Below are 26,878 nucleotides of genomic sequence, written 5' to 3' on the forward strand. Positions count from 1 at the left end.
GGCAAGTCAGAACATTGTAATCTGGGACAATCACTGGATTTTCTGTGTACAGTGTAATACTCATGGAAGGTAAACTATAAAGAGCCTTATTTCTTAGATAATAACTGTGTCATGCTGTGATGTACCATGAGGCTTGTGTAATTGTAGAGGCTGCTTTTGTAGTGCTTTGTAGCTAAAGTAACATGCCAAAAATGAAAGATGGATCATTAGGGCAACTATACTTTCTGGTAGTTTAGTTTTGCAAAATTATGTTTTCAAGTGATGTAGGCTGAAGTGTTAATATTTTTGTACATTGCTGCTCTTCATCTTACCTCGGTGAGGAAGTTTTACTCATTTGTGGGTTGATGGGTAGCCTTGCTGTGGGAACTGGAAGGCGCTTGCTTACAACGCAAGCTGAGAGCTGGTTTGCTAAGTTCAGACCAGTGCTCTGCAAAATGGAGATAAAATTAAGGCACCCACATCCTGTGACACCATATAGTTCTTGCAGGCTGCCATTTTCCAGGAAATTGAAAGAAGTCCATTAGTTCCAAACACTGTTAAAACACCAAAAAGCTTGAAAAGTTATGCTTGATTTCCCCTATACTCTGTACAGTTGAAAGTGTGCCTTGTGAGCTAGATCTTCTGCCGATGCAGCTCAGCCTCTTCCTGGTGGTGTCAGAGGAAGAGTAAAAACTAGCTTTGGCTACTCACTTTGCAGGTGAACATGAGTACATTCCCCTAATCCATAGGTAACACAACTCTTCTTGTACATCTATAATCATTATTTGCTGTGAGTTCCTGTGTCTGTTCTTATCCTGGTTCAAAAATATTAAATATGCAGCCTTAAATTATTAAAGAAGTTCAACTGTGTTCTGTTTCTGGAATATGTATACATTTCAGATGAAATTATAGACTAGGTGGAAACGGACATTTTATTATTATGTTTGGCAGGAATAATGGTAGGAACTTAAATTTTTATTTATCTTTAGCAATAAACTATTAAATGGGGCTGACTGGGTCTATTTTGGAAGTTCCTCTGAAATTAGTAGGTTATAATCTGAAAAGAAACGTAAGTTTTCATTAAGCTTGCTTGTTTACCTGAAGTCAACCAGTATTCCCCCAGTGAAATCTGGTCAAGACTAGGAAGATAAACATAGTGCCATGATCACATGACACAGGCTTGCTGGGCAAGCAAATCTAAATCACTGTCTCTGTAGAAGGCTGAACCAATCTCTTTGATCTTGTCGCCTCTGAATCTCAGAATTTCTGATCAAGTTGGCAGAGAGATAGCAAACTGTTAAGGCATCCCAAAATAGGCAACCTAGATGGCAATTCTGAAGAAACTGCATGTTCATAGTAAAACTCTGATGTAAGAATGGGTCAGTATTTAGATTATGGAGACTGGACACATCTTTTAGATGGGGATATTTGTGCTGTGGAGGCATCATCAGAGTCATGGATCCAGTCTCCTGGAGCATGACATAAGCATGATGAAAAGATAATGAACAGAGCCAGGCAGGAAGTGATCAGCTCCTTGAACATGGGACCATTGCAGTTTGGAGGTACGCTGCTGAAACTGCTTCAGATGAAGCAGAGAATCAGGAACTTCCCGTTTTGGGGAAGGGGCAGGGGGGTGGGGGTGGGCAGGGGAGAGGCAAGAAGTAGCCAATCACATAAGGCTTTTGCAATTTCAGGCTTCCCAGCAGAGAGTAGCATTCTCTGGTGCATGTGCAGAAAGCACTGGACCCCTGCAGGACCTGCAGCTAACCCCATACCCCTCTCTTAGCCCATTAATGTATCAGCACTGCACCATAAGCTGTTGTGTCAGCATTAATGCAAAGCCTGGGAAGGAACACATGAAGACATTTTGTTGGCCAAAGTTACTATTAGAGACCAAACACATTTAACAACAGTTTAGTTACTTTTAAGTGTCCAAATAATTCTTCTGCCCCTTCCTAGTGAGGTGGTGGATTGCAGTGGGTTTTATTTACTTTATGTGATATATCTATATCTTTGCCAAACTAGCATATGAAGAGTAAGTAAAGCTTCAGGCTGACTAATGGGTAAACACCAACATTGACCTCTCAGTTGTGTCCCCTAACGTCCAAAGGCAGAAACTTAACACTGTGGGAACCCTCCTATGGTTAAGCCACTCAAAGCTAAACTGAAGTTGATTTATACTGAAATAGGAGTTTGACCATGTGGCTGATTAACTCTAATGACTCATAGCCAAAAAGGATGTGACTACAGGGTACAGTAAAGCAAGACAGAGAGGTCCCTGAACAAGAAGTAATGTAGTTAGCTGCAGAAGCAGGATCTTTACAACCACATTTGGTAGGTTGCACTACAGTGTAGTGTCAAAGCTCTTTAACATTGATGAGGTAAAAGATGACTTTCATTAGCAACTGCCAATAACTTAAAACTGAAAGATAGATCATGCTTGGTGATTAAGCCATTTTAGCATTGTGTACCTTTGCACAAGTAAAAGCACCTGCACTTGTGGCTGGAGAGAAGATGCTCTGGCAAGAGGCCCACATTCCTCCTGTAAAGTAGACCCTTGTTCATATGGAGTAAGCCATGGTCAAATAGATTGTAATTAGCCTCATTTGAAAAGTTCCCCATGATACCAAGCGCAGCGGGATCCCACCCAGCCATCAGCCACTCACCTCTGCAGAGCCAGCTCCTCCTCTGTCGCCCGTGGGTGACCCAGTAGTCACCCATGATGGGGGGTTGAACAGAGGGGTTGTAGGAGATGTAGGACCTCAGTGCTGTTCCATGCATTCTTTGGAGAATGCTTTTGTAAAAGTTCTATCTTCATTCATCAGAGAACCATACAGAGAACCATATTCCTTTGGGGTGGCTCTCTGCCCCAGACATCTGCCAAAATGAATTAACAGTCTTTAATTTAGTTGGTTTTTATACCATTTGTTGTGGTCCTAGAGGATTGGCATCTCCTCATCTCCTAACAGGAACACGTTATGTCCTGGATAGGGAATTCCATTCCCTGATAACTGTGTTCCTTATTTTCTTGGGAGTTTACCAATCTTTGTAAAGCTTTTCTTTGGCCCTGTCAACCTAAAAAGGCTGAAAGTTTCCTGCCTTATCTTTCACTATACTATTTCAGATTGCTTTACACTGTCATCGCTGCATCGCTGATGGTCTGTCCTTAATTTCTTTGTGTCTTGGTTATGTAAAGGTACATAAAGAACATATTTTATTTCCAAAAGGAAAGGCAGGCGTGGCAATGTTTTAACAATGCACAATGGAATGATTTTGCAGAAGACATTATAATGGGCAGAACATCATGCATCCTTGACCATGGAATTTCCTACAAAAGAATCTTGTACAGCAAAGTGGAAGTCCAGAAGCTAGAATTTTACTTTTTTTCATAGATTTTTTGAGACTTTCTGGATGTGAGGGTAATCTTGAAGATCAGAATTGAAATACTATCTTAATGTCTAGTTTCTGTTAAAAATTTCTAGACTGAAATTTGAGTCTTCATGTATACTAGTCACAATTGCCTTGTTAATGTCAGACACCATTATAAATTGTCTTTCATAATTTAAGATGAATGAAACTGCCTTGAAATTTTCAGTTTGCAGTATGAAGTGTTATAAAAGCCAAATTGACACAGAGTGTGGCCATGCATGCCATGGTGCAGTTTTGATCATAGTTCAGTTTATCCAAGTACTCCTAACAGCATACATATCAATGCAGAGCACCCTATGGAAAGCCGGGTGATTCCACAGTGGAGCTGGTCTACATGCATCAAGTTTCAGAGAAAAGGCTTAGGTGTTTTCCTGAGCTAGCAGAGCTGAATGCTGAATTAAGCACTGTCAGTCCCCACTTCCTATTTGTATTTGTTGCTGGGGTGATATTAGGGATCTGTTATATGCTTACACACCGAGCTCTGTAACAGTCCTGATTCAGGATGTCATCTTAATTCAAACTATGGGCTTAATTCCTACTGAAGCCAATGATGATTTTTTGTGCAAAGGTGCTTTCTTGAACACCTACCAGAACTTACTGTCTTTTTTGGTTTGTTCATATTATCGAATTTACATGGCATATGTATGAAAAGCTGTAGAGGTGCAAAATAATATCTCCAAGTGTCTTATTCTACATAACTGAAAAAATTCTGATATATTCCCTTAGTTAAAAATGAAATTGCAGTTAATTTTACTAGGTCACATGGTCATAAATTAATCAGCGTTTCAACAAAATGTAGTTAAATTGTAGGCCTTGAAAGAATTAAATCTTACCCACATTTGCCCATACTGTGTCTTTCTGCTTCAGCTTTTCCATCTGTCCTCACAGAAGACATTACACATGCTACTTCCAAACTGCTCTATCTATGTGCACGTGTGCATACGAACTGATCAAACTGGGTTTCTGACCTTCAGTTCCAAGTGGGAGTTGTTCTTGGTATTGTCATAAGATGTGTAATGCCACTATATAAATATTTCTTTTTATTAGACATCAGAAATGTTTACAGGTCTACTGAATTTCCTGGCTTGTGCATTGCTGTGCTTATATAAAGAGTGTAAAATTATTTGGAGCATGAAATTGGATGTTCTCTTAGCTTTGGCCTGAGGGCTTTCCCTGGGTCCTTATACTTTGAAAGGTCCATAAAATTCTCTTCCTGAATAAATTCTTGTCTAGCATCTTTATCTAGTATCTTTGATTTTATTTTTCTTTCCCAGACTGCTCGTTTAATATTTTTTAAATAAAATATTATTATAAAAATGAAAAAAAAAATATTTATGAAGTGCTAATGAAAATTGCCTGCCTCTGACAAAAGATGGAAACATAGACTGTTTTTTTTGCTGGAATATGGGACACCACAGTCCCTGTGAGCAGAGTGGAGTCCTTCCATTCTAAGCCTTTATTTTCATCTCCTGGAATGTTCAGCATACACTGTCTTTCAGAAAAGAATGATCAGCACAGGATTTAAAGCAAAATCAGGCGAACTGTTTTCCCCTCTTTTTGCTAATGATTATCAGATCGATTGTTGGTTAAAGTTGGGGCTTATATCTCATGTTTGTTATAACGAAAATAGCAAACAGAGAAAGAGAAAAAAAGACACATTTAAAATGCAGGTAACTGCCCAGAGTTGGGCACCAAAATTAATGATCTGATTTTCAAAAGAAAAATAAAGAAGGAAAGGGGATTAAGAAGCCACTTTCACTCAGTTTTTATTGAATTCAGGAGAAGTTATATGCGCTCAGCTCTTTTCTGAAATCTGTTCATCATTGCTTCTGGCATGACATGAAATACAGGTCCCTTCTCGATAGCTCTGGCTCAGCTTCCCTGAAGGGGCAGAGCCCAGGTTTTGCAATCCAGATTTTGAGATAGTGAGAGGTTTTTGTATGTGTTCTAGGAGTTTCTTTGCTGCCCTTCGACTGTTCCTGTTTATGCAATCAGACGGATGTGAGCGTATTTTTTTTTACAGCACTTTCAGATCCCTTGTCTGCAAAGTCCATAATTTTTAATGAATTTCCAGCTGCAATATGCCAGTTTAGTAGAACAGTGCCATTATCTCCACTTTGCAGTGGAAACTACAGAGGCACAGAGATGGTAGGAAAATGTGCAATGTCTTGGTCACAGTCCCAATTTTCCTCATGTTGGCTGAGTACAAGATGGATTTCAGGTTATATATCAACTGTAGGAAGTTTTGATTAATGTACATACTGGTAACTTTTGGTTTTCAATAAAAAATGAATTATTCCACAGTTTACATAGGAAATATCTAAAAATAATTTTAATGGGCAGTTTTTCTAAAAGATATTGATATGTTTCACTGAAAGATTTACTTTTTACAGTGTTTGTATGAGTAGTGGCAGTAGAATCTGACCCTTATATGATGATTCTTATCAACATCTTGTGTGTATATTTTACTGTGTCTTAAATTGTACCCTAACAAGTATACAGTTGATCAGTGAATAGTTTGTCACAATATTTTGTGAACAACAAAAACGTTATTCAGCAGCATATTTGATGAATGATATTCCATTCTGATCGTTTCTGGCCTGAATGTCTGGAGGTATTGTAACCAAGTAACCAAGTAAAACCACTCTCCCCTGAAACAAGAAGAGTTTGCTGTCCACAGCTGGCAGCCCTGGGAGGGCAAGGAAGCTGCCCAGGAGGCAGAGTTGGTGTAGGAACAGTTCTCCACTGAGCTGGCTGATTCTTTTTCCCCTCTGTACTCTCTATCCTTTTAAGCAACGGAAGCTAGATGTCTATCAGCCAATGCTGGTTAGGATCTTCTCTTCATGCTGGAAGAAATCTGGGTCATGGGAGATGTCTGAGACTAGCAGGATAGTTTAGAGCATTGCTGCTTGGAGATGTGAGGCTGGGACCAATGTGAGGCTCATGGAGCACAGGGACTGCTGAGGGTCCTGTTAAGCTCAGAGCAAGAAGTTGTAGAAATACAAATGACAGATCACTGGAAATTTTATTTTTTTTTTGTGGAGAGTTTGCTATAACCACATCTTTATTCTGATTTGTGCCCCTCTACTGTAGTTAAGGATCTTTCAAAGGCTGCGGCTGTGCAGGCAGAGTAACTGAGCACAATAAAACCCAGTGCTGTGCACTGGAGGTACAGAACAATGGCATGTGCATTACTGTGCTGTGCAGTGAGGCAGCTAGTTTTCTTGAAGGCTGAATTGCACAATCATCAGAGACTTCAATTAAACAGTCACATCACTCTTTTGAGCAGATAAAGACAGATCCTCACTCTGACTCCAATGTGCTCACCTGAACCATGGGACATCAGCTCTCATCAAAGATAGCAGCTGACTCCCTCCAACCCCAGCCTTGGGCTCTGTAAAAGGGGTGCTTCTGTAGCAGCAGACATCACTGCGGTTCTCAGATCACCACTCCCGTGAGCCACTTGGCACCTCCTGTGAGTGTAAGAAATTTTGTATTCAGGGCACTATCTGAAATGCGTGATTTTGCAGCAATACTGAATTACTGGGAGTTTCACCTTGGTGAGGGGAAGAATTGTCCTGTGGGAACAGTTCAGCTACTGCCTGTGCATTTGCCTGTGTCACTAAGCCAGAGGTATTCTGTGACTACAGCTTTGGAAAGACTTGTGGGGCTCTGGGCTCTTTCTGTTCCCAGCCCCTACTGCTGAGGGTCTCGACAGCTAGGTGCTGTCAAAGTGTCAGAGCAGACCTGAGGAACACCCCGCTACACCTTTGCAACAGTACTGAGTGTTGCTCTCTGGTGGATCGTTGCTCTGTGGTTCATCACACTCTGGTCGCACTGGCATGAGGCTGTTTGCCACCACTCAGCCCTGCTTGCCCTGCCCTCTGCCCTTCACCAAGGTGAAGCCATGGCACTCCTGTGGCACCTTTATATGTCCTTTTTCATTTAAAAAAAATATGCAATGGATAAAAAATTTAAAAATGGTTTGTTAGGAACTAGCCATTTGTGACAGTAAAAGGATGGATTTGTGAATTTACGTGGTACTAGATTGTTGTTTGGGGAACCTGTTTGTAGCATAGACTTCTAAGAATTTGTAAATGTCTGTCTCAAGTATTGTGGTTGGACAGCTTGTTTGTTTTTTAATCTTAATATTCCCTTTGTAACACTGGAAATGTTCCTTTCCTTTTCTCCATCTTGTCTGACTGAAACCTTTCCAGGCATAAGTTGTCTTACACAGCATCCATAGAACATAGCACCAAGCAATTATGGTCAGGACTGACGAATACTGACATTTCTGCATTATAAATAAAATTAAATCAAGAGGAAGCAACCTAACCTTGAAAGTCAGACTTCCATCTAAACCGCTTTACTGGCTCAGAATAAAATGTGCATCTAAGGTAACAAAAAAAAAAAAAGTTTAAAGGAAATGTTATGGTCTCTTTTCAGAGCCTATGTGTTTTCTTTCCATTTTTGATTGTGCTTTGATCCTGTTTTGTAGGAAAGCTAAGTATTTGCAAATCCAGATGATTTCAGTTGGAGACATAGATGTTCAGAGCACCTGAACATAAACTATTTACCTCTGTCAGCTGCATTCCTCCCTCAGCTCCCCCTGCCCAGTTAGCAATTTTTGTTTGGGTCTTTAATGTAACAACAGATTCAGAGAAAAAATTTGTTACAAAAAGGAAGAGTCATAGACAGATGTAATTTCTTGAAAGAAATGTTCATTTCTTGTTAAAAAATCACTGGCTGCATCTTTCTGAAAATCACTGAATAGAGTGCCCACTGACATAACACTTCCAGTAGGTACAGAGCTGTTGATCCAAGGACTTCATGCTAGTACATCTCTACCAGACAGAAGATATTTTTGATTTCAGCAGGCTTTATATTATCAGTGGCTAAAATGCTCCTATTCATACAGTACTAAACTGTTTTGGTTTGACATTTGAACTGATTAAAGATAGTTTAGAAAAATATTTCCAATTCGTTTCTGTTTTGCAGAGCAAAGGACCCATTTTCTATTGCTGGCAAAATCATGTAAAAAGTAACATGCAGTCAGGAAGAGATCTACAATCCCAGATAGTGCTTTTTATCCTGAAGGAACTCAGATGCAGATAGAGAAGCAAGTCAAATATTTAAATAAACCATGGTCCAATGAGATAGTCTTAGATGAAGAAGTCTTTCCCTGCCTCACACTCTCACTAATAGTCAGTCAATTCTCAGCTGCAGCCTCCTGTTCTGGTCAAAACTCTTGAGAACTGAGCTGCCTTCAGCTGTGCTCAGTAAGTCCCCATGACTAATAGAGGTGGCAATTGCAAAAGCATGGGAGTAGGAATTGAGGGGACAATGTAATAGTTGCATGTTCTTTCCTCCTTCTGCTTGCCATAAACAATATGCATTCAGCAAATCCAGAACCAGCCTCTTGGTAGCATTAAGCAGAGTAATACGGATCAAATGTTTCTTTCTGCTCGTGGTAGATGTGGGAAAGGAAGATCAAGGAAGGTACAGCAGGGCTAGAAAAATCGTAACTAATGTTAGAGGCTGGCTCTTAACAACAGACAAGTTTAGCACAGTATCAACATGAGCCTGGCTCTTGACTTCATATATGCACAAATACTGAATATATACAAAAGGCAAAAGAAGCATTAACACAGTTTTTCTTTTGTGTGTAGCACAAAATTGCCAAGCAAATATCACAGCCTCTCCTCCATTCCTCATGTGTATCTTAATGACTGTGGATAGTAGCCAGCATTTCACAGCTGAAGTAACTGTTACATCAGGGTTTGATATTCTTCCCTCTAGCAGAAAATTCACATAGTGACAAATACTCCCTGTAAAGCAGCCTGGACTGTATCCCGAAGATTGCCATCCCCCACTGTATCATATTAATGAACCTGTACAACTAAAAATAATTACAAATGCAAATTTGGTGAAAAGGAGTTTAATAGGGAAATTTCATGACTGCACTAGAGAAGTTGTGGTTTAGCACTAAGATAGGTCTGATTACTTGAGCATGTGGGTGCTATGGTAACTCAGTTTCACCATTTGGAAGCACTTAAGCTCTAAACCACAGTATGCTGCACCCTCTTCCTTTTGAGTAGGGTTCTGTAGAAGAAAAACAGAAGTAAACAGCATGAGAGAAACCACAGAGCAGCAAAGGTGTCGTTAGCTGTAGTCCTACAAGTGGGTTACTGTAGTTAAAGTCCTCCTATGAAGACTGAGGATGTCATTTGAAGTGTGGTACAATTGATAGAAAAGCCTTCCTTCTGCCTGCTAAATAAACAATATTCCTGGATATTTATTTTAAGTTTGCAAGAACTGTGTGCACAGCAAAAAGTATTTGAATTGCTGCTTTTAGTTTTTGTTCTACTTCAGGTTGATGGTTTTGAGAAATTCTAGATATCGTTAGTAACAAATGTTGTTTTTATGAAATTAATATTTATTGAGGGAAATTTCTGTTTTTTTCTGTTTTTATTTTTCTCTGGAAAAAATAAGCTCTTGAATTCATTTTGCGTAGCTGGAATCAGAAAATCCCCTTTTTTTAAATGGTCAGAGATATTTGATTTGCTTTCAGGTTAGTTGAGAAAAAGATACTATTTCAGTATTTTTCTTGTGCTTTTCTTCTTATCCTTTCCTGAAGGCAGGCTCTGTATGTTAGCAGACTTTATGCTTGGTATTAACTTGTTTTAGTTGAAGAATGTTGACAAACTTTGATGTTTGTACTTCCTCCTCTTTCCTGAGCCTGCAATATTGTATTCTTCCTTGTACCTGCCAGCTACAAATTCTTCTTAATTCCACCTCTTTCTTCTGACAGCTGCCCTTGTACTTGATTGCTGGTTAATTTGAAATTTTTTTGTGTTCTCCAGTGCTGTAAATGCTGTTTAATGCTTATAGTTGACTCTTAAACTGAGAAGGAGAGAGACAACTCCCATCCTGGAAGCTGGACAGCAAGGAGAGGGTCATAGATATAGGGAACCAAATATAAGCATTAATTTCAAAGGTATATTTTATTAAAAAAATACCACATATAGGTGTTCATATACATGCTCATATACACCTGTAATGTAGGCCTGCACTTATACCTGAGATGTGGTTTGCAGGAAGACTATGCCTTCCACAATGCAGTTCAGGTCTGAGCACTGGTAGGTGTCTCAGGAACAAAAAAGCCTTTGGCTCCCAGATATATATTTTAACCAAAGCTTAAAGGTAGTAGGAAAGAGTGACAGGATCAGGCTCTTAGGTGATGATTGCACTATGTTAAGGAGCGACTACAGAGGGCAATTATTAATGAACTTGTGTAAAAGAACCTATTTTGAGAAATTAAAATGGAAACTATTTTAATTATAATTTTGGAGAGTCAGAATGAATGTTACATCCTGATGCTAAAAGATAACAATGGGCATTTCTCAATCAAAACATTTTAGAATTTCTGTTAAATTAAAAGTTAGTTTAAACTTTTTATCCATAATTTCTGGTGAAAATAAATATTGTAAATATTGCCTGTGGGAATAGAAATTCTAGTATTTATTTAGTTTTAATTCACAGCTACAGTAAATATATAGCATTCTTACGATTGCTCTAGAGCTATGAAGATTTTTACTAATTAGCTTATGAATTACTCTGAAGTGATTTCATGGCTGTATCTTCAATAACCAAATGCATAGGCATTATATTTAGGACCCTCTGAAACTTCCCAGTTACCTGACAAGTTTCTACATGCTAAACTCAAAAGAATAATTTGTTTTTTGACTCAGAACATACAAAATTTCACATGTTTAATATGAACTTTTTATGGCATCTTTTAATCAATTTTCAAAAGCAGCAGTTTGTCTGGAAACTGGAAGCACTTTATTTTTTTCTTCCCCAGAGTTAGTGATAAAGAATAAAGTGTAATTCTGCAGTCTGTGATTATTAAAGCACTTTAGTACACATGATCCTACCTATGAAATTTGAGAGGTCCTCTGTGGTATAGAATTACTCAGAGGTTTAAGTGTTTGCTAGCCTAGTCATAGGTCTGCCTAGATTCATTTATAAAGTAGCAAAGGATCCCTTTATTTCTTATTTGCAGCAAAAAGAAGCAGTAACATCTCTGGCCCTGATGCTCATTTATTTTAAGGTCCCTTTAGCTGGTTCTGGCAGCACAAGAGAGCCTTAAACTAGGTGTGAATTACATCCTATCCCACTTGAAGTTTAAAAATAAATCAAAGAAGGGTGGCTGGTAGAACTTTTTAAGGCTCCTTGCCTTACTCACCCTTCACCTCCCACCAGGAACTGTTCTTTTTTTGCAGTTTAGTATTGGCTTGCAGTGGAGCTGACTAACGTCTGTGCTGCTTGCTAGAAGACCCCGTCAAAGAGCTCTACTCCATCTGAACAAGTAGACCACATCCTGTTGCTTTCTGTGCAGATGTGAAGAGTCCTGACCCTGCTGAAGCAGTGCCGTTCAGCTGTCAAAAGAGGGAACACAGAATCTGGACCTACACTAGCTGCTTTGTGTGAAGTGCTGCTCGGTGGGGGTTGCTGGGGTCTGTCCAATATACTGGCAGGAGAACCCAGTGGCCAATAGTTTTGTAGGCACGAGGCTGAGGGGAAGAATTACTTCCTCTGCCCCCTCCCCATGCAAAGACATGCAGAGTGCAGCTAGATGTGATGAGCCAGCTGGTATGGTACCATGCTAGACAAAACACCAAATGCACTATTAACAGAAAGAGCTCCTCCTTTCTACATTTATGTATGCTGTGTGTATCAAGGAATGCAATACTGCAGCGCTCCTGTGCTCAGAGGTGACGGCCTGAGCTACTGGCATGCAAGCGTAGTCCCTTGCCCAACCCAGCAGGAAATACAAAACCAGGCCCATTTTACCCACTGTGCAAATTAAGCAGAAGAATGGAGGTAAAAGGCATGTTCCTTGTCATCAGCTAACGTAGTTTTGCCCACATAACATGATAATGTTTTTAGGCTCTTAATGCAGATTCAGCAGTACCTCCATCTCATCAGCCAGAGTTTCCTTTAATAACACATGTGCACAGGAAATGTGTTCTGGTGCTTCCTTCAGCTTGAGAAGATCAGACCCTGGACTTACTTGGAACATAGTGTCTTTTAACTTATCCTAGCTCTGATTTGCGGTCTGTTGGGCCACTCGGTCCTGCCAAGTGAAAAGCATTTTCACTTTATTCTCATTCCTGAGAGGACGGCAGCGAGCAGTAATGTCTTATACGGGTGTGATCACGGTTCACTGCAGCAAGTGCAGAGTCAAATGTGACCTATACAGCCTGCTGTCATTGGGGTTTGAGGTGTTTGCCTTTATTTTTTTTTTTTTTTTTTTTTTGTGGCCTGGTTTCTTTCATTGTTTTTCCTTTTACTCTTGTTGAACACTGAAAGGTTTCTTCAAAATATGGTAGTCCCATGTTTCACTCCCAGGACCTGTATGTCTTTGAGCTTTCAGGAGAAAGGGTGGTCAGCTCATCCTTTTTAGGTGTATTTCACTGGCAGCCTGTCATGCCATCTAAAACCTTTCTTTCAAGGAGCAGCTGCACTCCATCTGCCAGCTGGTAATGTGAGGAAAGGGAGTGAAGGTGATTAGCCAAGCTCTCATCTCCCTGTAGGATGTGCTGGTTGTATCTTTTTGCAGCCCAACTAAAGCCAGATCCGCTCCAAAATTACTGACGGGTTGCAAATATTTTGGGTAAGTCAGCAGGAACCAACTGATGGCCAAGTCAAGAGTAGAAAAAGGGAAGCTTAGAAAAGTTCCTTCAGTAGTAGGAACTTTTTGTGTACTTTAATTCTTCCATTTGGGTTATCTGAGCTTATCCTATGTGTGTTATCTGTCTTATGGCTGGATGCAGTTGAGATTTGAGGAAAGGTTTGGGATAGTTCCTGTTTAAACCCAGAACAAGATGCTTAGTTTGGTAATCATCAGGCTTTTATATGGCACAGCATTTTTTTGGGGGCGTTGGACATCCTTATTAAATTTTAAAGATGTCCTTAGATTTCAGCCTTCAAGATTCCAGAGATATGCTTTAGAATATAATCATGAGCAGACAATTTTGACTTTGAGGTTAACTTTGTTAACCCAAGCTTATCTCAGACATATTTGTTAGCTGAGGGACGTTTTTTGAAAAATAAATTAATTGTAGCAATATGCCTATTTAATATTGGAATAACACAGTCTGGTGTGCTGGGATCGTTCTTTATTTTCCTTCAGTTTACCTAGTATACCTCAATAAGGTTATATGGGGAAGTGTATCTGCTTTGCTGTTTGAGAGGAGTTCTTTAGTGTTCTGGTGCCACCTATTGAATTCTTTTCAACTGCACCCTATTCCACTGCTGTAATAAATCATAGAATAGAATTATAGAAGAGTAGGAGGCCTTTAAAATCTTAGGACATAAAACTGCCATCAAATTCTGTTAAAATGCCATGCTTATTTGGAGGGAAAAAAGGGCAATCTAGGACTGTTATTTTCCAAACTGTTTTAAGAAATGATCTGCTCTAGTTGACACTGGCCTGAGCAGGGCAGTTAGACTACATGATCTCTTGAGGTGATTTCCAACCTTAGTTCTATGACTGTGTGTAACATTTAACATTTGTCACCATGAGTGAGCAATAAACCTCACACTATATTTAAGCTAGTAGCATTATTCCTAACTTTACAAGGGAGAGGATGGGGAAATTATTTTCACAGGAATCTTAAGGAAGTGAATGAGGCAACCAGAAATACAATACTGTGACAACCTTATGGGCCCTCTTCTGCTCATATTATCTTACTTCACTTGGATGAGGGAATCTTGAAGTGTATTTTTTTGTCTCTATCATACTTGCATTAAAGATCAGCAAATAGCTTGACAAATATTTCTAAATGTTTCACTAACCCCTGAGTAGAGTTTCATTTAGCACTTTTTCTGCAACTCCGTTTATTTTTGTTCTTGGAAACAGTTATCTAAGTGAAAGTTGATCTGTGTAAATGCTGACAGGAAGTTAATTTGAGGCTTGAGGTATATTTAATGTGCTGAACCAAAGTGCAATTTGGGAAGGAGGGGGAATAATGTATGAATGAGAGATGTTATAGGTAAGAAGCAAAAATATAGATGATCTTTTGAACTATTGATGTATCATCTCATGGATCAGATTTTAGGTGACACACCACCTTACTTCTGTAAATGAAAAATGAGGTAGCTAGCTCTGCATTACTACTTTTAGCTAAGCTTCTTTGATTTCTGTTGATACTTTTTCTTGAAAATATCATAATACTGGCTTTTTCACAATTTTAATTTCTAGGAAGAGATCTTGAATAATGTACAGTCCACAACAAATTAAATTGCTCACTAGAAATGTACATACATGATTTTAGAGTTAGAATGTTTACATCCTTTTTTATGCATATTTCGTGACAGCTCTGAGCATAAAGAAATTGCTCACTCTCCACAGGTGACTCTGTCATCACTGGTCATGCTTTTTAACGGCTATTGTCAGTCTTCTCAACTGCCCATATGGGGTGCAGAATACATGGTGGCTATTGAGCAGCCAACATGTGTGCTGCTGCTTGTTGGGTCGATAGGAGGATATCTTTGGAGTCCTGGGAGATCTGCCTATGCTGAGCTTCTGCGTCAGAGATTAGAGACATGGTTTTGACCCTGGCACACAAACAGGGCAACTGAACATGTATCCTTCATAAGTATTGCAGTTTTTCACATAAACCTGGATTTTTGTTTTAAAGGTTGAAGGAGTTTATTTTCAAAAGAGTAGAGCTACACCAGTTGTGAAGTATCTTGTAGGGAAGCTGAAGTAACAGAGAAATTATAAACAATAAAGTACTAGCAGTAAAACACGCATGCCAAGAAAAAAAAAAATCCAGGAAAGAAACATAGCGGGAAAGAACTAATTGAAAAAGGGAGAGAAAGGAAGAGCCAAACAGGCAGATGAAAGTCCGTGGACAGTCACTGCAAGGAGTGTGTGAACAAGTGGAATTTGCTCCTCGCTGAAAACATAGCAGGCTGTGGTAGAAAGAGATGTCTTGAGGGAACATGCATGCTTTCAGGATGCCTTTCAGGATTCCAATGTCAAAGTAGAAGCTTCTAATCCTCAAAATGTGTAAACATCATAGTGAAGAGAACAAACTCATGGCTTCAGCCATTGCCATTTTCTTTTGCCTCTCTTGCAACAGTAATTTTACATTGCACAATTACAAAATGTTTTGGGTCAGGATTTCAAAGCAGAGTGTAAAAAAGAGGCTTGTTTTTATAGATGTGAAAAGATCATAGCTCCCAGCTCGGTCAGGAAGTAATCTATAACCTGGAGATAAGAGTTATTTGGAGACATTCTTAAATATCAGCAGGATAGTCCAGGAAGGGCACTGCCATTTAGTAATTAATATCAGGGAAAGTAAATATTTCTCAGGAATGCCGAGGCCTGGCTTTCCACCTCTTATATAGTCAGGATTATAGGTAAGTATGATTTTTCTTGACAACAGAATTAGTGTTGGTATCTCTTCTAAGCAATAAAGTCTTCTTCATTCAGCAAAAATGTCACCCTCTGTTGATATTGTGTGCGCTTGTATGCACTGCTGCATGACGATGCGAAAGATTGAGGGTTTTAGCTTTTGTTATTGCAAAACACGTTGTTAAACATGAAAACATTCAAGTATCCCCCAGTCGAATCTGTCATCAGAAACATGGTTCAGAGAAAGTTGTGCAAACCATTGGCCTTTTTCTAATATAGATGAACTACTCACTTTCATGCGTTGCTCACCTGATGATATTTTTCCCCCGCTATGCAGCAGGAGATGAAAATCTGGCAAACGCCAGCTCTCCCCTCCCTGTGTCACCTCCACCTGCACGCTCCACATCACTCTCACCTCCAAGCACCACTGAAGGTAATGGTGAATTTAGGACTGTGGTATTGCTGCTTTTCTCCTGTTTTAGCGGAACTGGCATCCACCACAGCCTTCCTGATGCTGTCTTGACTCCTCAGGCTGCACAGCACAGACTCCTGGCTCAAGGACAAGTGGTTTAATGTGGACAATACCAGTCCACAAATTACATGCTTGATATTTTGGGGGTCTCATCTGATAGTTGGGAGGAAGGAATGTTTCTTTTTATATTTTTGACATATGATTTTGTTTAATTCCTTGAAAGTTTAATTTATCCTTTCTCTGTCTTTTTCTGTTTTTAAGGAGCTGTGTCAGCAGTGTCTACACCTGGTAAGAAACTCTTAATTTACATGACAGTACTGCATTGATTTTTTTTTTCTGATAATCTATTATTTCCTTTTCCTGAGCACAGTTATCTCGCAGAGTGTGTGATGCCTTTTCATCCAGCCCAATGAAATGAAATACACTGTCTTAAGAGGCAAGAATATCAGACAAGTCTGATTTTGAGTCATGAATTTGAGTATACTTTAAAACACGATATTTAGCCTGAAGGAGGTGCTGTCAGTGCCAAAAAGGATTTTACTAACTGGACATTCACCTGACACCTGTTGGACCTCCTAATACCTTGAGCCCTTCCTTCCTAACAAATTCACAGTGCCTCAGTATGAGAGTGCTCCAGCACAGCAGTCCTGTGTTGTGGGCAGCTTTGTGTCCCTCCTTGACCGGGCATCCTCCAAAGCATTAATGAAACTGCTGTACCTCTCACCACAGGTGTCTCTCCTGCAGACAGCACATACCTCTCCACGCACACAGGCTCCGTCCCTGCCATGGGACTCTCCAACTCACCACGCAGCAGCACTGCTGCCCTCACCACACGCGCTCCCATTGCCTTGAAGAATGCTTCATCAGGTTTGCCATCTTCCTTTAGATGCCACTCACTGTTCTCTGAACTGTAGGGGAAAACTAAATAATTCAGCCTCAGGGTAGCCTTTTCCAGCTTATGGTTCATCAAATAGGAAAGGTTTCTGCAATTAGCCATAGTGGAAATACCAGAATTATTTCCAGGATCTAGTATCTGATAGCCAAGTCTTGTAGGCATCAGAGTAGTATCAAAATGCCAGCTGTTGCAAAAGCAAGAGCGATAGGAATGGACATAAAAGAGTGTAGAAACCTGTCAGTAGTTTATAAGCAGGGAGATAAATACTGAGATATAGTAAGTAATATAGTGAGCAAGGTATGTGATCTGGCAAACGAACACTACTGGAGTGCTTGTTTCTGAAAGAGGACAAGCACTATTTGTAATTGTGTTTTCCTGTAAGAACATAGCAAAATGTTTTAGTTCTTCCCAGTTCACAGTTATTAATGCTATTTCCATGTTGACTCCATCCTGGATTATGCCTAAATAATGACAAAAATATTGTTCTTGTACATTGCAAAATTAATTAGTAAGTGGTGTACTCCTAAAAGCTTGCTTTCTATTTATATACTCATTTTCTGTTTTGTTGGATATATTAACATGATTTTTCTTTCAGCACTCTTCTCTAAATTACAAAAAGCCCAGAAGAAAAAAAAGCGGAGAAGGGCTGTAGTGGGACATTTCTGATGACATAGCCATGTGAAAGAATGAATTTTACTTTTTAATGCTGATCTGTTGTTTCCTTACAGATGATTACAGTTCAACATCCTTGCACAGCACCATCGCACCAGTCAACACGCCAGCAAACACTGGGATCATGCCCACTCACACCATAGGTGACAAACTTGCACACAGTTATTGCAATTATGATACTGCAAGCACAGGAAATGTGTTAGAATGAGATAATTCATTTTTAATTTCTTTTACCAAACTTAAGCATACCAATTAGGCATACAACTGCATTAAACTTAAGGGTGCTTTTAGGAATCCTATTAATAGTTTATGAGTAATATTAAAGGTACCAGATTTGCTACTTGTCAAGCAAATGAAAATTAGAAATTATTTCCACACAGCGGCATAGTAGGAGGGTAAATCTGTCAACTGCTGTGTCAGTACTCCTCTTGATACAGAAATTTGTCCAAGCAGCAAAAAAGTATGAATATATCCACAGATCTGTGTGTTTCTCTGTTTTCCAGTGGCTTATGTTTTGTTTCACTCAGTGTTAACATTTACTTGGGATCTAACATTGCAAGCACTTACACATTACTATTGTAATTGGGCTGTAAGGAATTATTCAGGTCAGTAAAATATATGTGTGTGCTTGAGCAAAGTACATCCAGGAGTTACACTGTTACCATTTTTGTAACTGCCCTTCAAGTAGCTGTAGGTTACTGTCAGCTCTTTGACAGACTGAGCTTAGCTTTTACTTGGGGGGTCTTCTGCCCCTAACCATCTTGGTAACTCTCCACTGGACTTTCTCAGTTTACCCTCTCATTAGGGGCACTACTCAGTCAGGTGACTCCCAGCCTGGAGGGATGCAAATCTAGGGCCTATCTTCTGTGAAAAATATTAGGTATCAGTCTCTTTTGGTAACACTTATACCTTAGTATATTTTCAGCAATTTTTTCCATGATTAGTTTCTTTGCTCAAGCTTCTGTGCAGGTTTTCTAAGTACCAGCTTGTAATTTTTTTGGGTATTGCATTGTAAAAACAGTGGTAAAACGACCTGTACTGTTGCATAAATCTCTTTCTAAAGGTAAGAGTGGCTGCACAAAAAGTAGGAAAATTTTGTTTGTTTAGTGACATTGGATACTGTTCAGTTAGCTGTTCCACAGCGTACATGTCCTGAGAAACTGCTGTAGCTTATCATACTGCTATGAGAATGTAGGATTTTGGAATATTCTTGTGTAACTTTGTATGCATAAATGTTATTAATAACCAGTTTGATTTGTAGGCAGTGATGTCATTGGAAATGATGAAAGACACATAATCGCTAAAATAGCTTGTTAAAAAATAGGGTTATAGGTAGCTGATGTTTTCTTCCCATTTTCAAATGTGAGTGGAGTGCTAAATACAATTACTTGTATTGAATATATTGAATGAGGGGTTTTGGGCAGTACCAGTTACCCTCCTCCAACGCTCTGTGAGAAAAAACCAAACCTGCTGAGCCACAGGTTCATTATGTTTTCTTTTTTTATAGGACCTTCCACGGTGACAACTAAAGAACCTTGTGGTAAGAACCAAACCCCTTATTTTTCTCAGTCCTGAAATTTGACCAAATCAGTAAACTCAAATACAGAAAACTGATCAGTAAAACCGATCAGTTAGAATCTCAGGTCATTTTATAAACTGTCTTCCAATTCTGGAAGAGTAGGATTAGTGTTATTAACATTTCTGGTGTTGTTATCCCCAGTTACAGTTCCATTAAATTGCCCTGCACTAGGCTGTTGATATCAGGGCTGCAGAAAAGATCTGCCTTCATTCCACTAAGCCTTCTTTAATTTTTCCCCATCATGCTGATAATCACATGCTGCAAACTGCAATTCATAACTAAAGTAAAATTATAGTTTGGACTTTGGTTTATCTATCTTCAGAATTAGAAATTTCTCCTTCCTAATTTTCAGGCATAGACCATAGCCATTATTTACTAGATGGTTATGAAATGTGTTGTATAAGAAAATTTGTAATTTCTGTTCAAACAAGTGATTCAGTGTGTCAAAACAAAGTGTTGCACTTTGAACTGACATTTTAAATTAAAGCAAATCTGGTTCTGAAATGTTCATCTTTTTCATTCTTTCATTTTCATAACTAGAGAGTTATTTCAGAATATTTTCCCAAGGAAATTTTCTGTTTTGACTAAACAACTTTTAAAAGTAAAAGATAAATTAAAAAAAAAAAAAAGAAAAAGGAGCAGCTAATTTTTCTGAGTTTTTATGTATTCTTATGTATTCTTGAAACACATATGGTGCCGGGGGTGCCATAAAACATTTAAAGGTTCTTAAAAATTGTCATAAAATAATTGTTATTTTATCTTTTTCTTTTAGATAATATTAGTTATACCATAACACGTGTAGAAGGCAATAAATATATGGCTAAAGTTATACTAAAAAATCTCAGAGAAAACAGAGACTATTTTATTGAGGCACATAACAAGAACTTCACTGTGAATTCCCGCACCAATGGAATAGAACTTCAGAGATGTGAGAGTTACAATGTTACTTTTGGAAATTGCTTAGTCGCTTCCTTTCATATTCTGCCTGGTAGGTATAGAAGGAATTCAGTAGTTTCTTCTTCTTGACATGCAGTAATTTAGCTTTCCTGGATTTCTTAGCCTATTCTTGTCTCTTTTCAGAGAATCAGACAGAAGGTTGGTTGGTTTGCAGATATTTTGCATTTTGAAGCTGCGCCTTAAAACCTCTCAGTATCTTCTTAAAGTAAAATGTAAAAAGACCTAATTTTCTCATTGTGAAGGAAAAAAGGGAACTTTAACTACGTTGGCCATGTGCAGCATGGCTAGCAATAGCAAGACCAGACAGCACTTGAAAGCTACTGTTTATGCTGGATGTTTTGTTGACTAAAGAGATTGTTGAATTAAGTTTCATTTATTATTTGAATACCAGCATTGTCTTTATCTCATGTAGGCTTTTCCAATTTTTATCTTCCATTTTTTGTTAAATTCTTTGTATATTGTTCTGTGCCAATTGTGTCTTCATATTGCAGAACAAGTCAACAAATATAAAAGAACAAATTGCTATTTAAAGAATCAATATAGCCAATGTCACAGTGACATATAGTATTACTCCTTTTCAGAGGACAGCACGAACCCTTTGAGTGTTTCAGATGAAACAGACACATCTGCAAAGTTATGTTTGGAATACTCATTTTACTGTGCTGATATGAATGTTAGCTGCAATGGTAAGACATTTCTAAGGTATTTTAAAAACTATTTTTTAATTTATTTCTTTTTAAAAACAATGTTGACACTCTCTTTTGATGAGAGGTGGGCAGATGTAAATTAATTGTGTCAGTTTGAGGGAAGGGCTGTTCAGAATTTCTGGGATCACCAGGTTGGGGACTACCATCCCCATGCACTGCAGGTCTGGGAAAGTTCAAACCCAGAGAGCTCATTTCCTGAGTTTACCACCTTCACAAATTGCAGACATCTGGAGGTTTTGAGGTCCTGCTTGATGGTCTGCAAGGGAGCTGAGTGTTTGGAAATCCTCCAATCTGTGGGTCTGCTGTGAGCTGATCCCTTGCAGACTCCCTGGGCAGCTGGCTCTGCAGGCTCCTGGATGGCGAGAGTCAAGGATCTCTGCTCTTGGAGCCAGCCAGCCTAAGGAGATGCTGGCTCAAAGGCAGCTAGTGTGGTGGAGAAGATATGGATGCTGGATGTCCTCATGTGTCCCAGAAAAATGCATGATGAATGTCTGGGTCTGGAGATTTCATATTTCAGGGAGCTGAAGAGCCAAGAAGCCTCTCCAGGGTTCTGCCAGACTCCCATGAAATGTTTTGATCTTTGTGGGAAAACTGTTTTCTTAGAAAGTCAAATCATATGAGCTTTACTGAAGAAAAGTAAAGATCTGTGCAAACTAAGTTGGTATAAAAGAACCCAAAACCTAGTCATTGGATTAGGTTATACACTGTTCTGTTTGGAATATTATGATTATTACAAATTATATTGAATAAATATGGTAGAGAAAATCCCAGTTAAAATGGTACCATGTACTTTTGGGGTTCTGAAAAATATTGATAAAACTCTTTTATTGCCTACAGGTACAGAATACGTTGGAGAAAACTTTACAGTATCCAGTCAAACTTGTAGAAAGCTGAACAACTTACTACCCAACCGGTATTACGACTGCATTGGTACTGTACATTTTTTTGGAACAGTTATCAACCAAACCTTCAACATAACCACAGATTATGGTGGTAAGTGTAATTCTTATTTTTGCTTTACGTTCCACGTATTTCTGGAAAACGCTATTATGAATCCCAGTATCTGTATTTCCTGGGTATGGAGATATATTTTGAGCAGCATGCTTAGCTACTCTCAGGTTCTCCTGCTCCTCCTGCCTGGTCTCCTGCCCTTGTGGTTATTTGGCTGCAGTCACAGTATTCCTTTCCTTCTCCAGCCCCGGTCTCAGTCTTCCGGTCTGATGCCTTCCTCTCCTTCACGTGGATACTGTGTTTTTCTTTTTTTTTGAGGGTGAGAACATGCCAAATGTAAGGAAGTTTGGATGAAGACAAAAAAAAAAAAAGAAAAAGTGCAGGGCTGCTCAAAACCAAGTGTTAAATTCTTGATTTGAAGAAAGACGAGATATAATAATTGCAAAGAATGTCTCCAGATAAAATTATATGTTTTTCCAAAATATTATATTTGGAAATAGCTTAGGTTTTTTTTTTCTGAATTAAAAAGGAATCATAGAATCTTGAATAGTTTGGGTTGGAAGGGACCTTTAGAGGTCATGTAGTCCAACTCCCCTGCAGTGAGCAGGGACATTTTCAACTAGATCAGGTTGCTCAGAGCCCCGTCCAATCTGACCTTGAATGTTTCTAGGGATGGAGCATCCACCACCTCTCTGGGCAACCTGTGACAGTGTTTCACCACCTGCATGGTAAAAAACTTTTTCCTTATTACCAGTCAAAATCTACCTGCCTTTAGTTTAAAACCATTATCCCTTCTCCTGTCACAACAGGCCTTGCTAAAGAGGTTGCCCCCATCTGCCCTACAGTCCCCCTTTAAGTACTGGAAGGCAGCAATAAGGTCTCCCCACAGCCTTCTCTTCTCCAGGCTGAACAACCCCAACTCTCTCAGCCTTTCTTCATAGGAGAGGTAGGAAAGGTGTTCCAGCCCTTGGATCGTTTTGTGGTCCTCCTCTGGACCTGCTCCAACAGCTCCATGTCCTTCCTGTGCTGAGGGCTCCAGAGCTGGATGCAGCACTCTGGGTGGGGTCTCACCAGAGCAGAGGGGCAGAATCACCTCCCTCGACCTGCTGGCCACACTGCTTTTGATGCAGCCCAGGATACAGTTGGCCTTCTGGGCTGCAAGCGCACATTGTTGGCTCGTGTTCAGCTTTTCATTCACCAGTACCCCCAAGTCCTTCTCTGCAGGGCTGCTCTCAGTCCCTTCATCCCCCAGCCTGTATTGACACCGGGGGTTGCCCTGACCCAGGCGCAGGACCTTGCGCTTGGCCTTGTTGAACCTCATGAAGTTCTCACAGGCCCACCTCTCCAGCTTGTCTGGATAACATCCCGTCCTTCAGGTGTGTCAACTGCACTGCTCAGCTTGGTGTCATCTGCCAACTTGCTGAGGGTGCACTTGATCCCACTGTCTATGTCATTGATGAAGATGTTGAATAGTACTGGTCCCAGTACAGACACCTGAGGGACACCACTTGTCACTGGTCTCCATCTGGGCATCGAGCTGTTGACCACTATGCTCTGGGTATGACCAGCCAGCCAGTTCCTTATTCACCAAATAGTTCACCCATCAAATCTTTATCTCTCCAGTTTAGAGAGAAGGATGCTGTGGGGGACCATGTCAAAGGCCTTACAGAAGTCCAGATAGATGACAGTCACAGAATCACAGAATCCCAGGTTGGAAGGGACCTCAGGGATCATCTAGTCCAACCTGTCTAGGAAGCACACAGTCTAGACAAGATGGCCCGGCACCCTGTCCAGATGACTCTTGAAGGTGTCCAACGTGGCTGAGTCAACCCCTTCCCTGGGGATATTATTCCAATGGTTGAATGTCCTCACTGTGAAAAATTTCCCTCTGGTGTCCAATCGGAATCTCCCCAACAGCAACTTGTGTCCATTCCCCCTTGTCCTCTCCATGTGACTCTGTGCAGAAAGGGAGTCTCAATCTTCTTTGTAGCTGCCCCTTAAGTGCTGGTACATGGTGATGAGATCCCCTCCGAGCCTCCTTTTCTCAAGGCTGAACAAACCCAGTTCTCCCAGCCTATCCTCATACGGCAGGCTTCCCAGTCCTTTGATCATCTTGGTGGCCCTCCTCTGGACCCCTTCCAGCCTGTTCACATTCTTTTTGTATAGAGTGGACCAGAACTGTACACAGTACTCCAGGTGTGGCCTGACAATCACTGAGTAGAGCTGGATAATGACTTCTTTATCACTGCTGGGGATGCCCTTTTTGATGCAATGCAGCATCCTGTTGGCTTTCTTGGCCGCAGCAGCACACTGTGCGCTCATGTTCAGCTTCCTGTCTACCACGACCCCCAGGTCCCTTTCCACAGAGCTGCTCTCCAGCCAGCTGGAACCCAGTCTGTGCTGCACTCCCAGATTATGTTTTCCCAGGTGCAAGACCTTACACTTCTCCTTGTTGAACTTCATAAGGTTCTTGTTGGCCCACTCTTCCAGCCTATCCAGATCTTCCTTCAGAGCAGCTCTCCCTTCTGGAGTGTCTACTTCCGCACTCCATTTTGTGTCATCAGCAAACTTCATCAGGCTATGCTTGATGCCGTTACCCAGATCACTTGTAAAGATATTGAATAACATTGGGCCCAATATTGATCCCTGGGGGACCCCACTGGTGACAGGTTGCCACTTGGAAAAGGAGCTATTTACCACCACCCTTTGGGTGCGGCCTGTCAGCCAGTTCCCCACCCACTGCACAGACCACATGTCTAGTCCATAACACATTAATTTCTCCAGGAGGAGGCTGTGGGGGACCATATCAAAGGCCTTGGAGAAGCCCAGGTAGACAATGTCCACTGCCCGCCCCATGTCAACCAGGCAAGTCACTTTGTCATTGAAGGCTACCAGGTTTGTGAAGCACGATCTGCCTTTAGTGAAGCCATGTTGGCTTTTCCCAATCACGTGCTTCAATTGACTTGTGATGGCCTCCAGGAGGATTCGTTCCATAACTTTCCCAGGGATTGAAGTAAGGCTGATGGGCCTATAGTTACCCGGATCCTCCCTTGAGCCCTTCTTGTAGATAGCGGTAACATTTGCCTTCCTCCAGTCCTCTGGGACATCCCCTGTTCTCCATGACTTCTCGAAGATTATGTAGAGTGGCCTTGCAATGATGTCAGCCAGCTCTCTCAACACCCTCAGGTGGATGGTGTCAGGGCCCATCGATTTGCAGGGGTCAAGCTCCTGTAGTAATTCCACATACTAACTCTTCCTTCACTGATGGTGGGTCAGTGTTTGGATCAACCGGCAATTTTGTTCCCAAAGCCTGGGACCCAACAGTGTTGGTAAAGACAGAGGTGAAGGAGGAGTTGAGGACCTCTGCCTTTTCAGCATCATTGGTGATTGACTCTCCTTTTCCATAGCTCTTCCCTTGTCCACTGCTGCAGTCACTCCATCACAGAAGGCCACTAGGTTGGTTAGGCAGGAATTGCCCTTGGTGCAGCCATGCTGGCTGCCTCAGATCACCTCCCTGTCCTCATGTGCCTTAGCATAGCTTCTAGGAGGATCTGTTCCATGATCTTCCCAGGCACAGAGGTGAGGCTGACAGGAGGGTAGTTCCCCGGGTCCTCCTTTCTACCCTTTTTAAAGATGGGCACAATGTTTCCCTTTTTCCAGTCCCCAGGGACTTCACCTGGCTGCCATGACTTTTCAAATATCATGGAGAGTGGCTTAGTGACTATATCAGCCAATTCCCTCAGGACTCTGGGATGCACCTCATCAGGTCCCAAGGAGATCAAGTAACCTGCAAATAAAAATTGAGGCCATACATTTAAAGATTGTTAAAATTATAAGGAAATCAAAACAATGTATAATATTTGGAAATGTCGGACAATTCTAGTAATATGTGAAATTGCTGTATTCACCTTGTCCTGATTGAATTAAATTTATGAAGTAAATATGATGCTTTTACATATGCTCTGTTTATACTTATTATAGTTTCTCTGAATGAAATAGACTACGAAGAAAATTACATGTTGTTGGAATCTTGCTTTAGTATACAATGAAATTAAATTTAATCAAATTAAGTAAAAAGAGGAATATTTTGCATTTTCATTCAAACATTTTCTTCTCTCTCTTTATTTTTCTTCTACAACAGTTCCAGGAAAACTAAACATCAGTATAATATTGAACGCCACAGCTGTATCACTTGCGTGGAACGAATCTACGAACGGGTCAAGTGGTCCTGTACATGGCTATAGGGTGATATGCAATGGCAGCAGTAAGTATACGCCCCTTCAGTATTGAGTAATTCATTGCATGTTTTTAATATTTACAGAGCACCAAGCATGATGCACTGTCAAACCATATTGGCATCTCTTCCAACTGTTCAGAATTTTTTTTTTTGTATAAACATTTAAGTTTCTTTCCTTTGAGGGTGTTCTGGTTGAACCATGTGGTTATTCAGTTGACCATTTCAGGACACAACTCTGACACCCTTCAGTTCTTATGCTTCTTTTTTTAAGAATAAGTTATGACAAGATCATCAGTTACCTAATCAGTTTGTAGCATGGTGCTCTGTCTCAGAAAATGCTGCTATAGCTGGTTAATATATTCTCTGAGAAGACAGGGACCTGCCTTCTGAGTAGCAACAACATATGTAAAAGTCAGGTGTCCTAAGTATGGCAGTTAGCATGTACATGTTTATATAGGTAAAGCCAGGTGGTTGTCTTCTACTAAACGGTCACTACTTTCAGATATGCTGTTTTAGGCCACTTTACATTTAGATGGGTAAGTCTGTATCTTTATACTGGGACCATGTTTT

General features: G+C 40.2%; 1 protein-coding gene across 4 annotated transcripts in view; it reads left to right on the forward strand.

The window, feature by feature from the left end:
• Positions 1-26,878, forward strand: part of PTPRC (protein tyrosine phosphatase receptor type C) — a 67,843-nt gene that overhangs the window by 18,863 nt on the left and 22,102 nt on the right. Inside the window, exons 3-11 of one of the 4 annotated variants that reach the window (XM_075097227.1) lie at positions 16,176-16,271; positions 16,572-16,598; positions 17,040-17,177; positions 17,934-18,020; positions 19,385-19,417; positions 20,229-20,444; positions 20,995-21,099; positions 21,958-22,113; positions 26,213-26,335. In XM_075097227.1, the coding sequence (XP_074953328.1) occupies positions 16,176-16,271; positions 16,572-16,598; positions 17,040-17,177; positions 17,934-18,020; positions 19,385-19,417; positions 20,229-20,444; positions 20,995-21,099; positions 21,958-22,113; positions 26,213-26,335 (981 nt within the window). The remainder of the gene's footprint in view (positions 1-16,175; positions 16,272-16,571; positions 16,599-17,039; positions 17,178-17,933; positions 18,021-19,384; positions 19,418-20,228; positions 20,445-20,994; positions 21,100-21,957; positions 22,114-26,212; positions 26,336-26,878) is intronic. The other 3 variants (XM_075097229.1, XM_075097228.1, XM_075097231.1) reach the window with 3 other exon arrangements.

The sequence above is a fragment of the Phalacrocorax aristotelis genome, chromosome 6 (assembly GCF_949628215.1).
Source record: "Phalacrocorax aristotelis chromosome 6, bGulAri2.1, whole genome shotgun sequence".
NCBI lineage: Eukaryota > Metazoa > Chordata > Aves > Suliformes > Phalacrocoracidae > Phalacrocorax > Phalacrocorax aristotelis.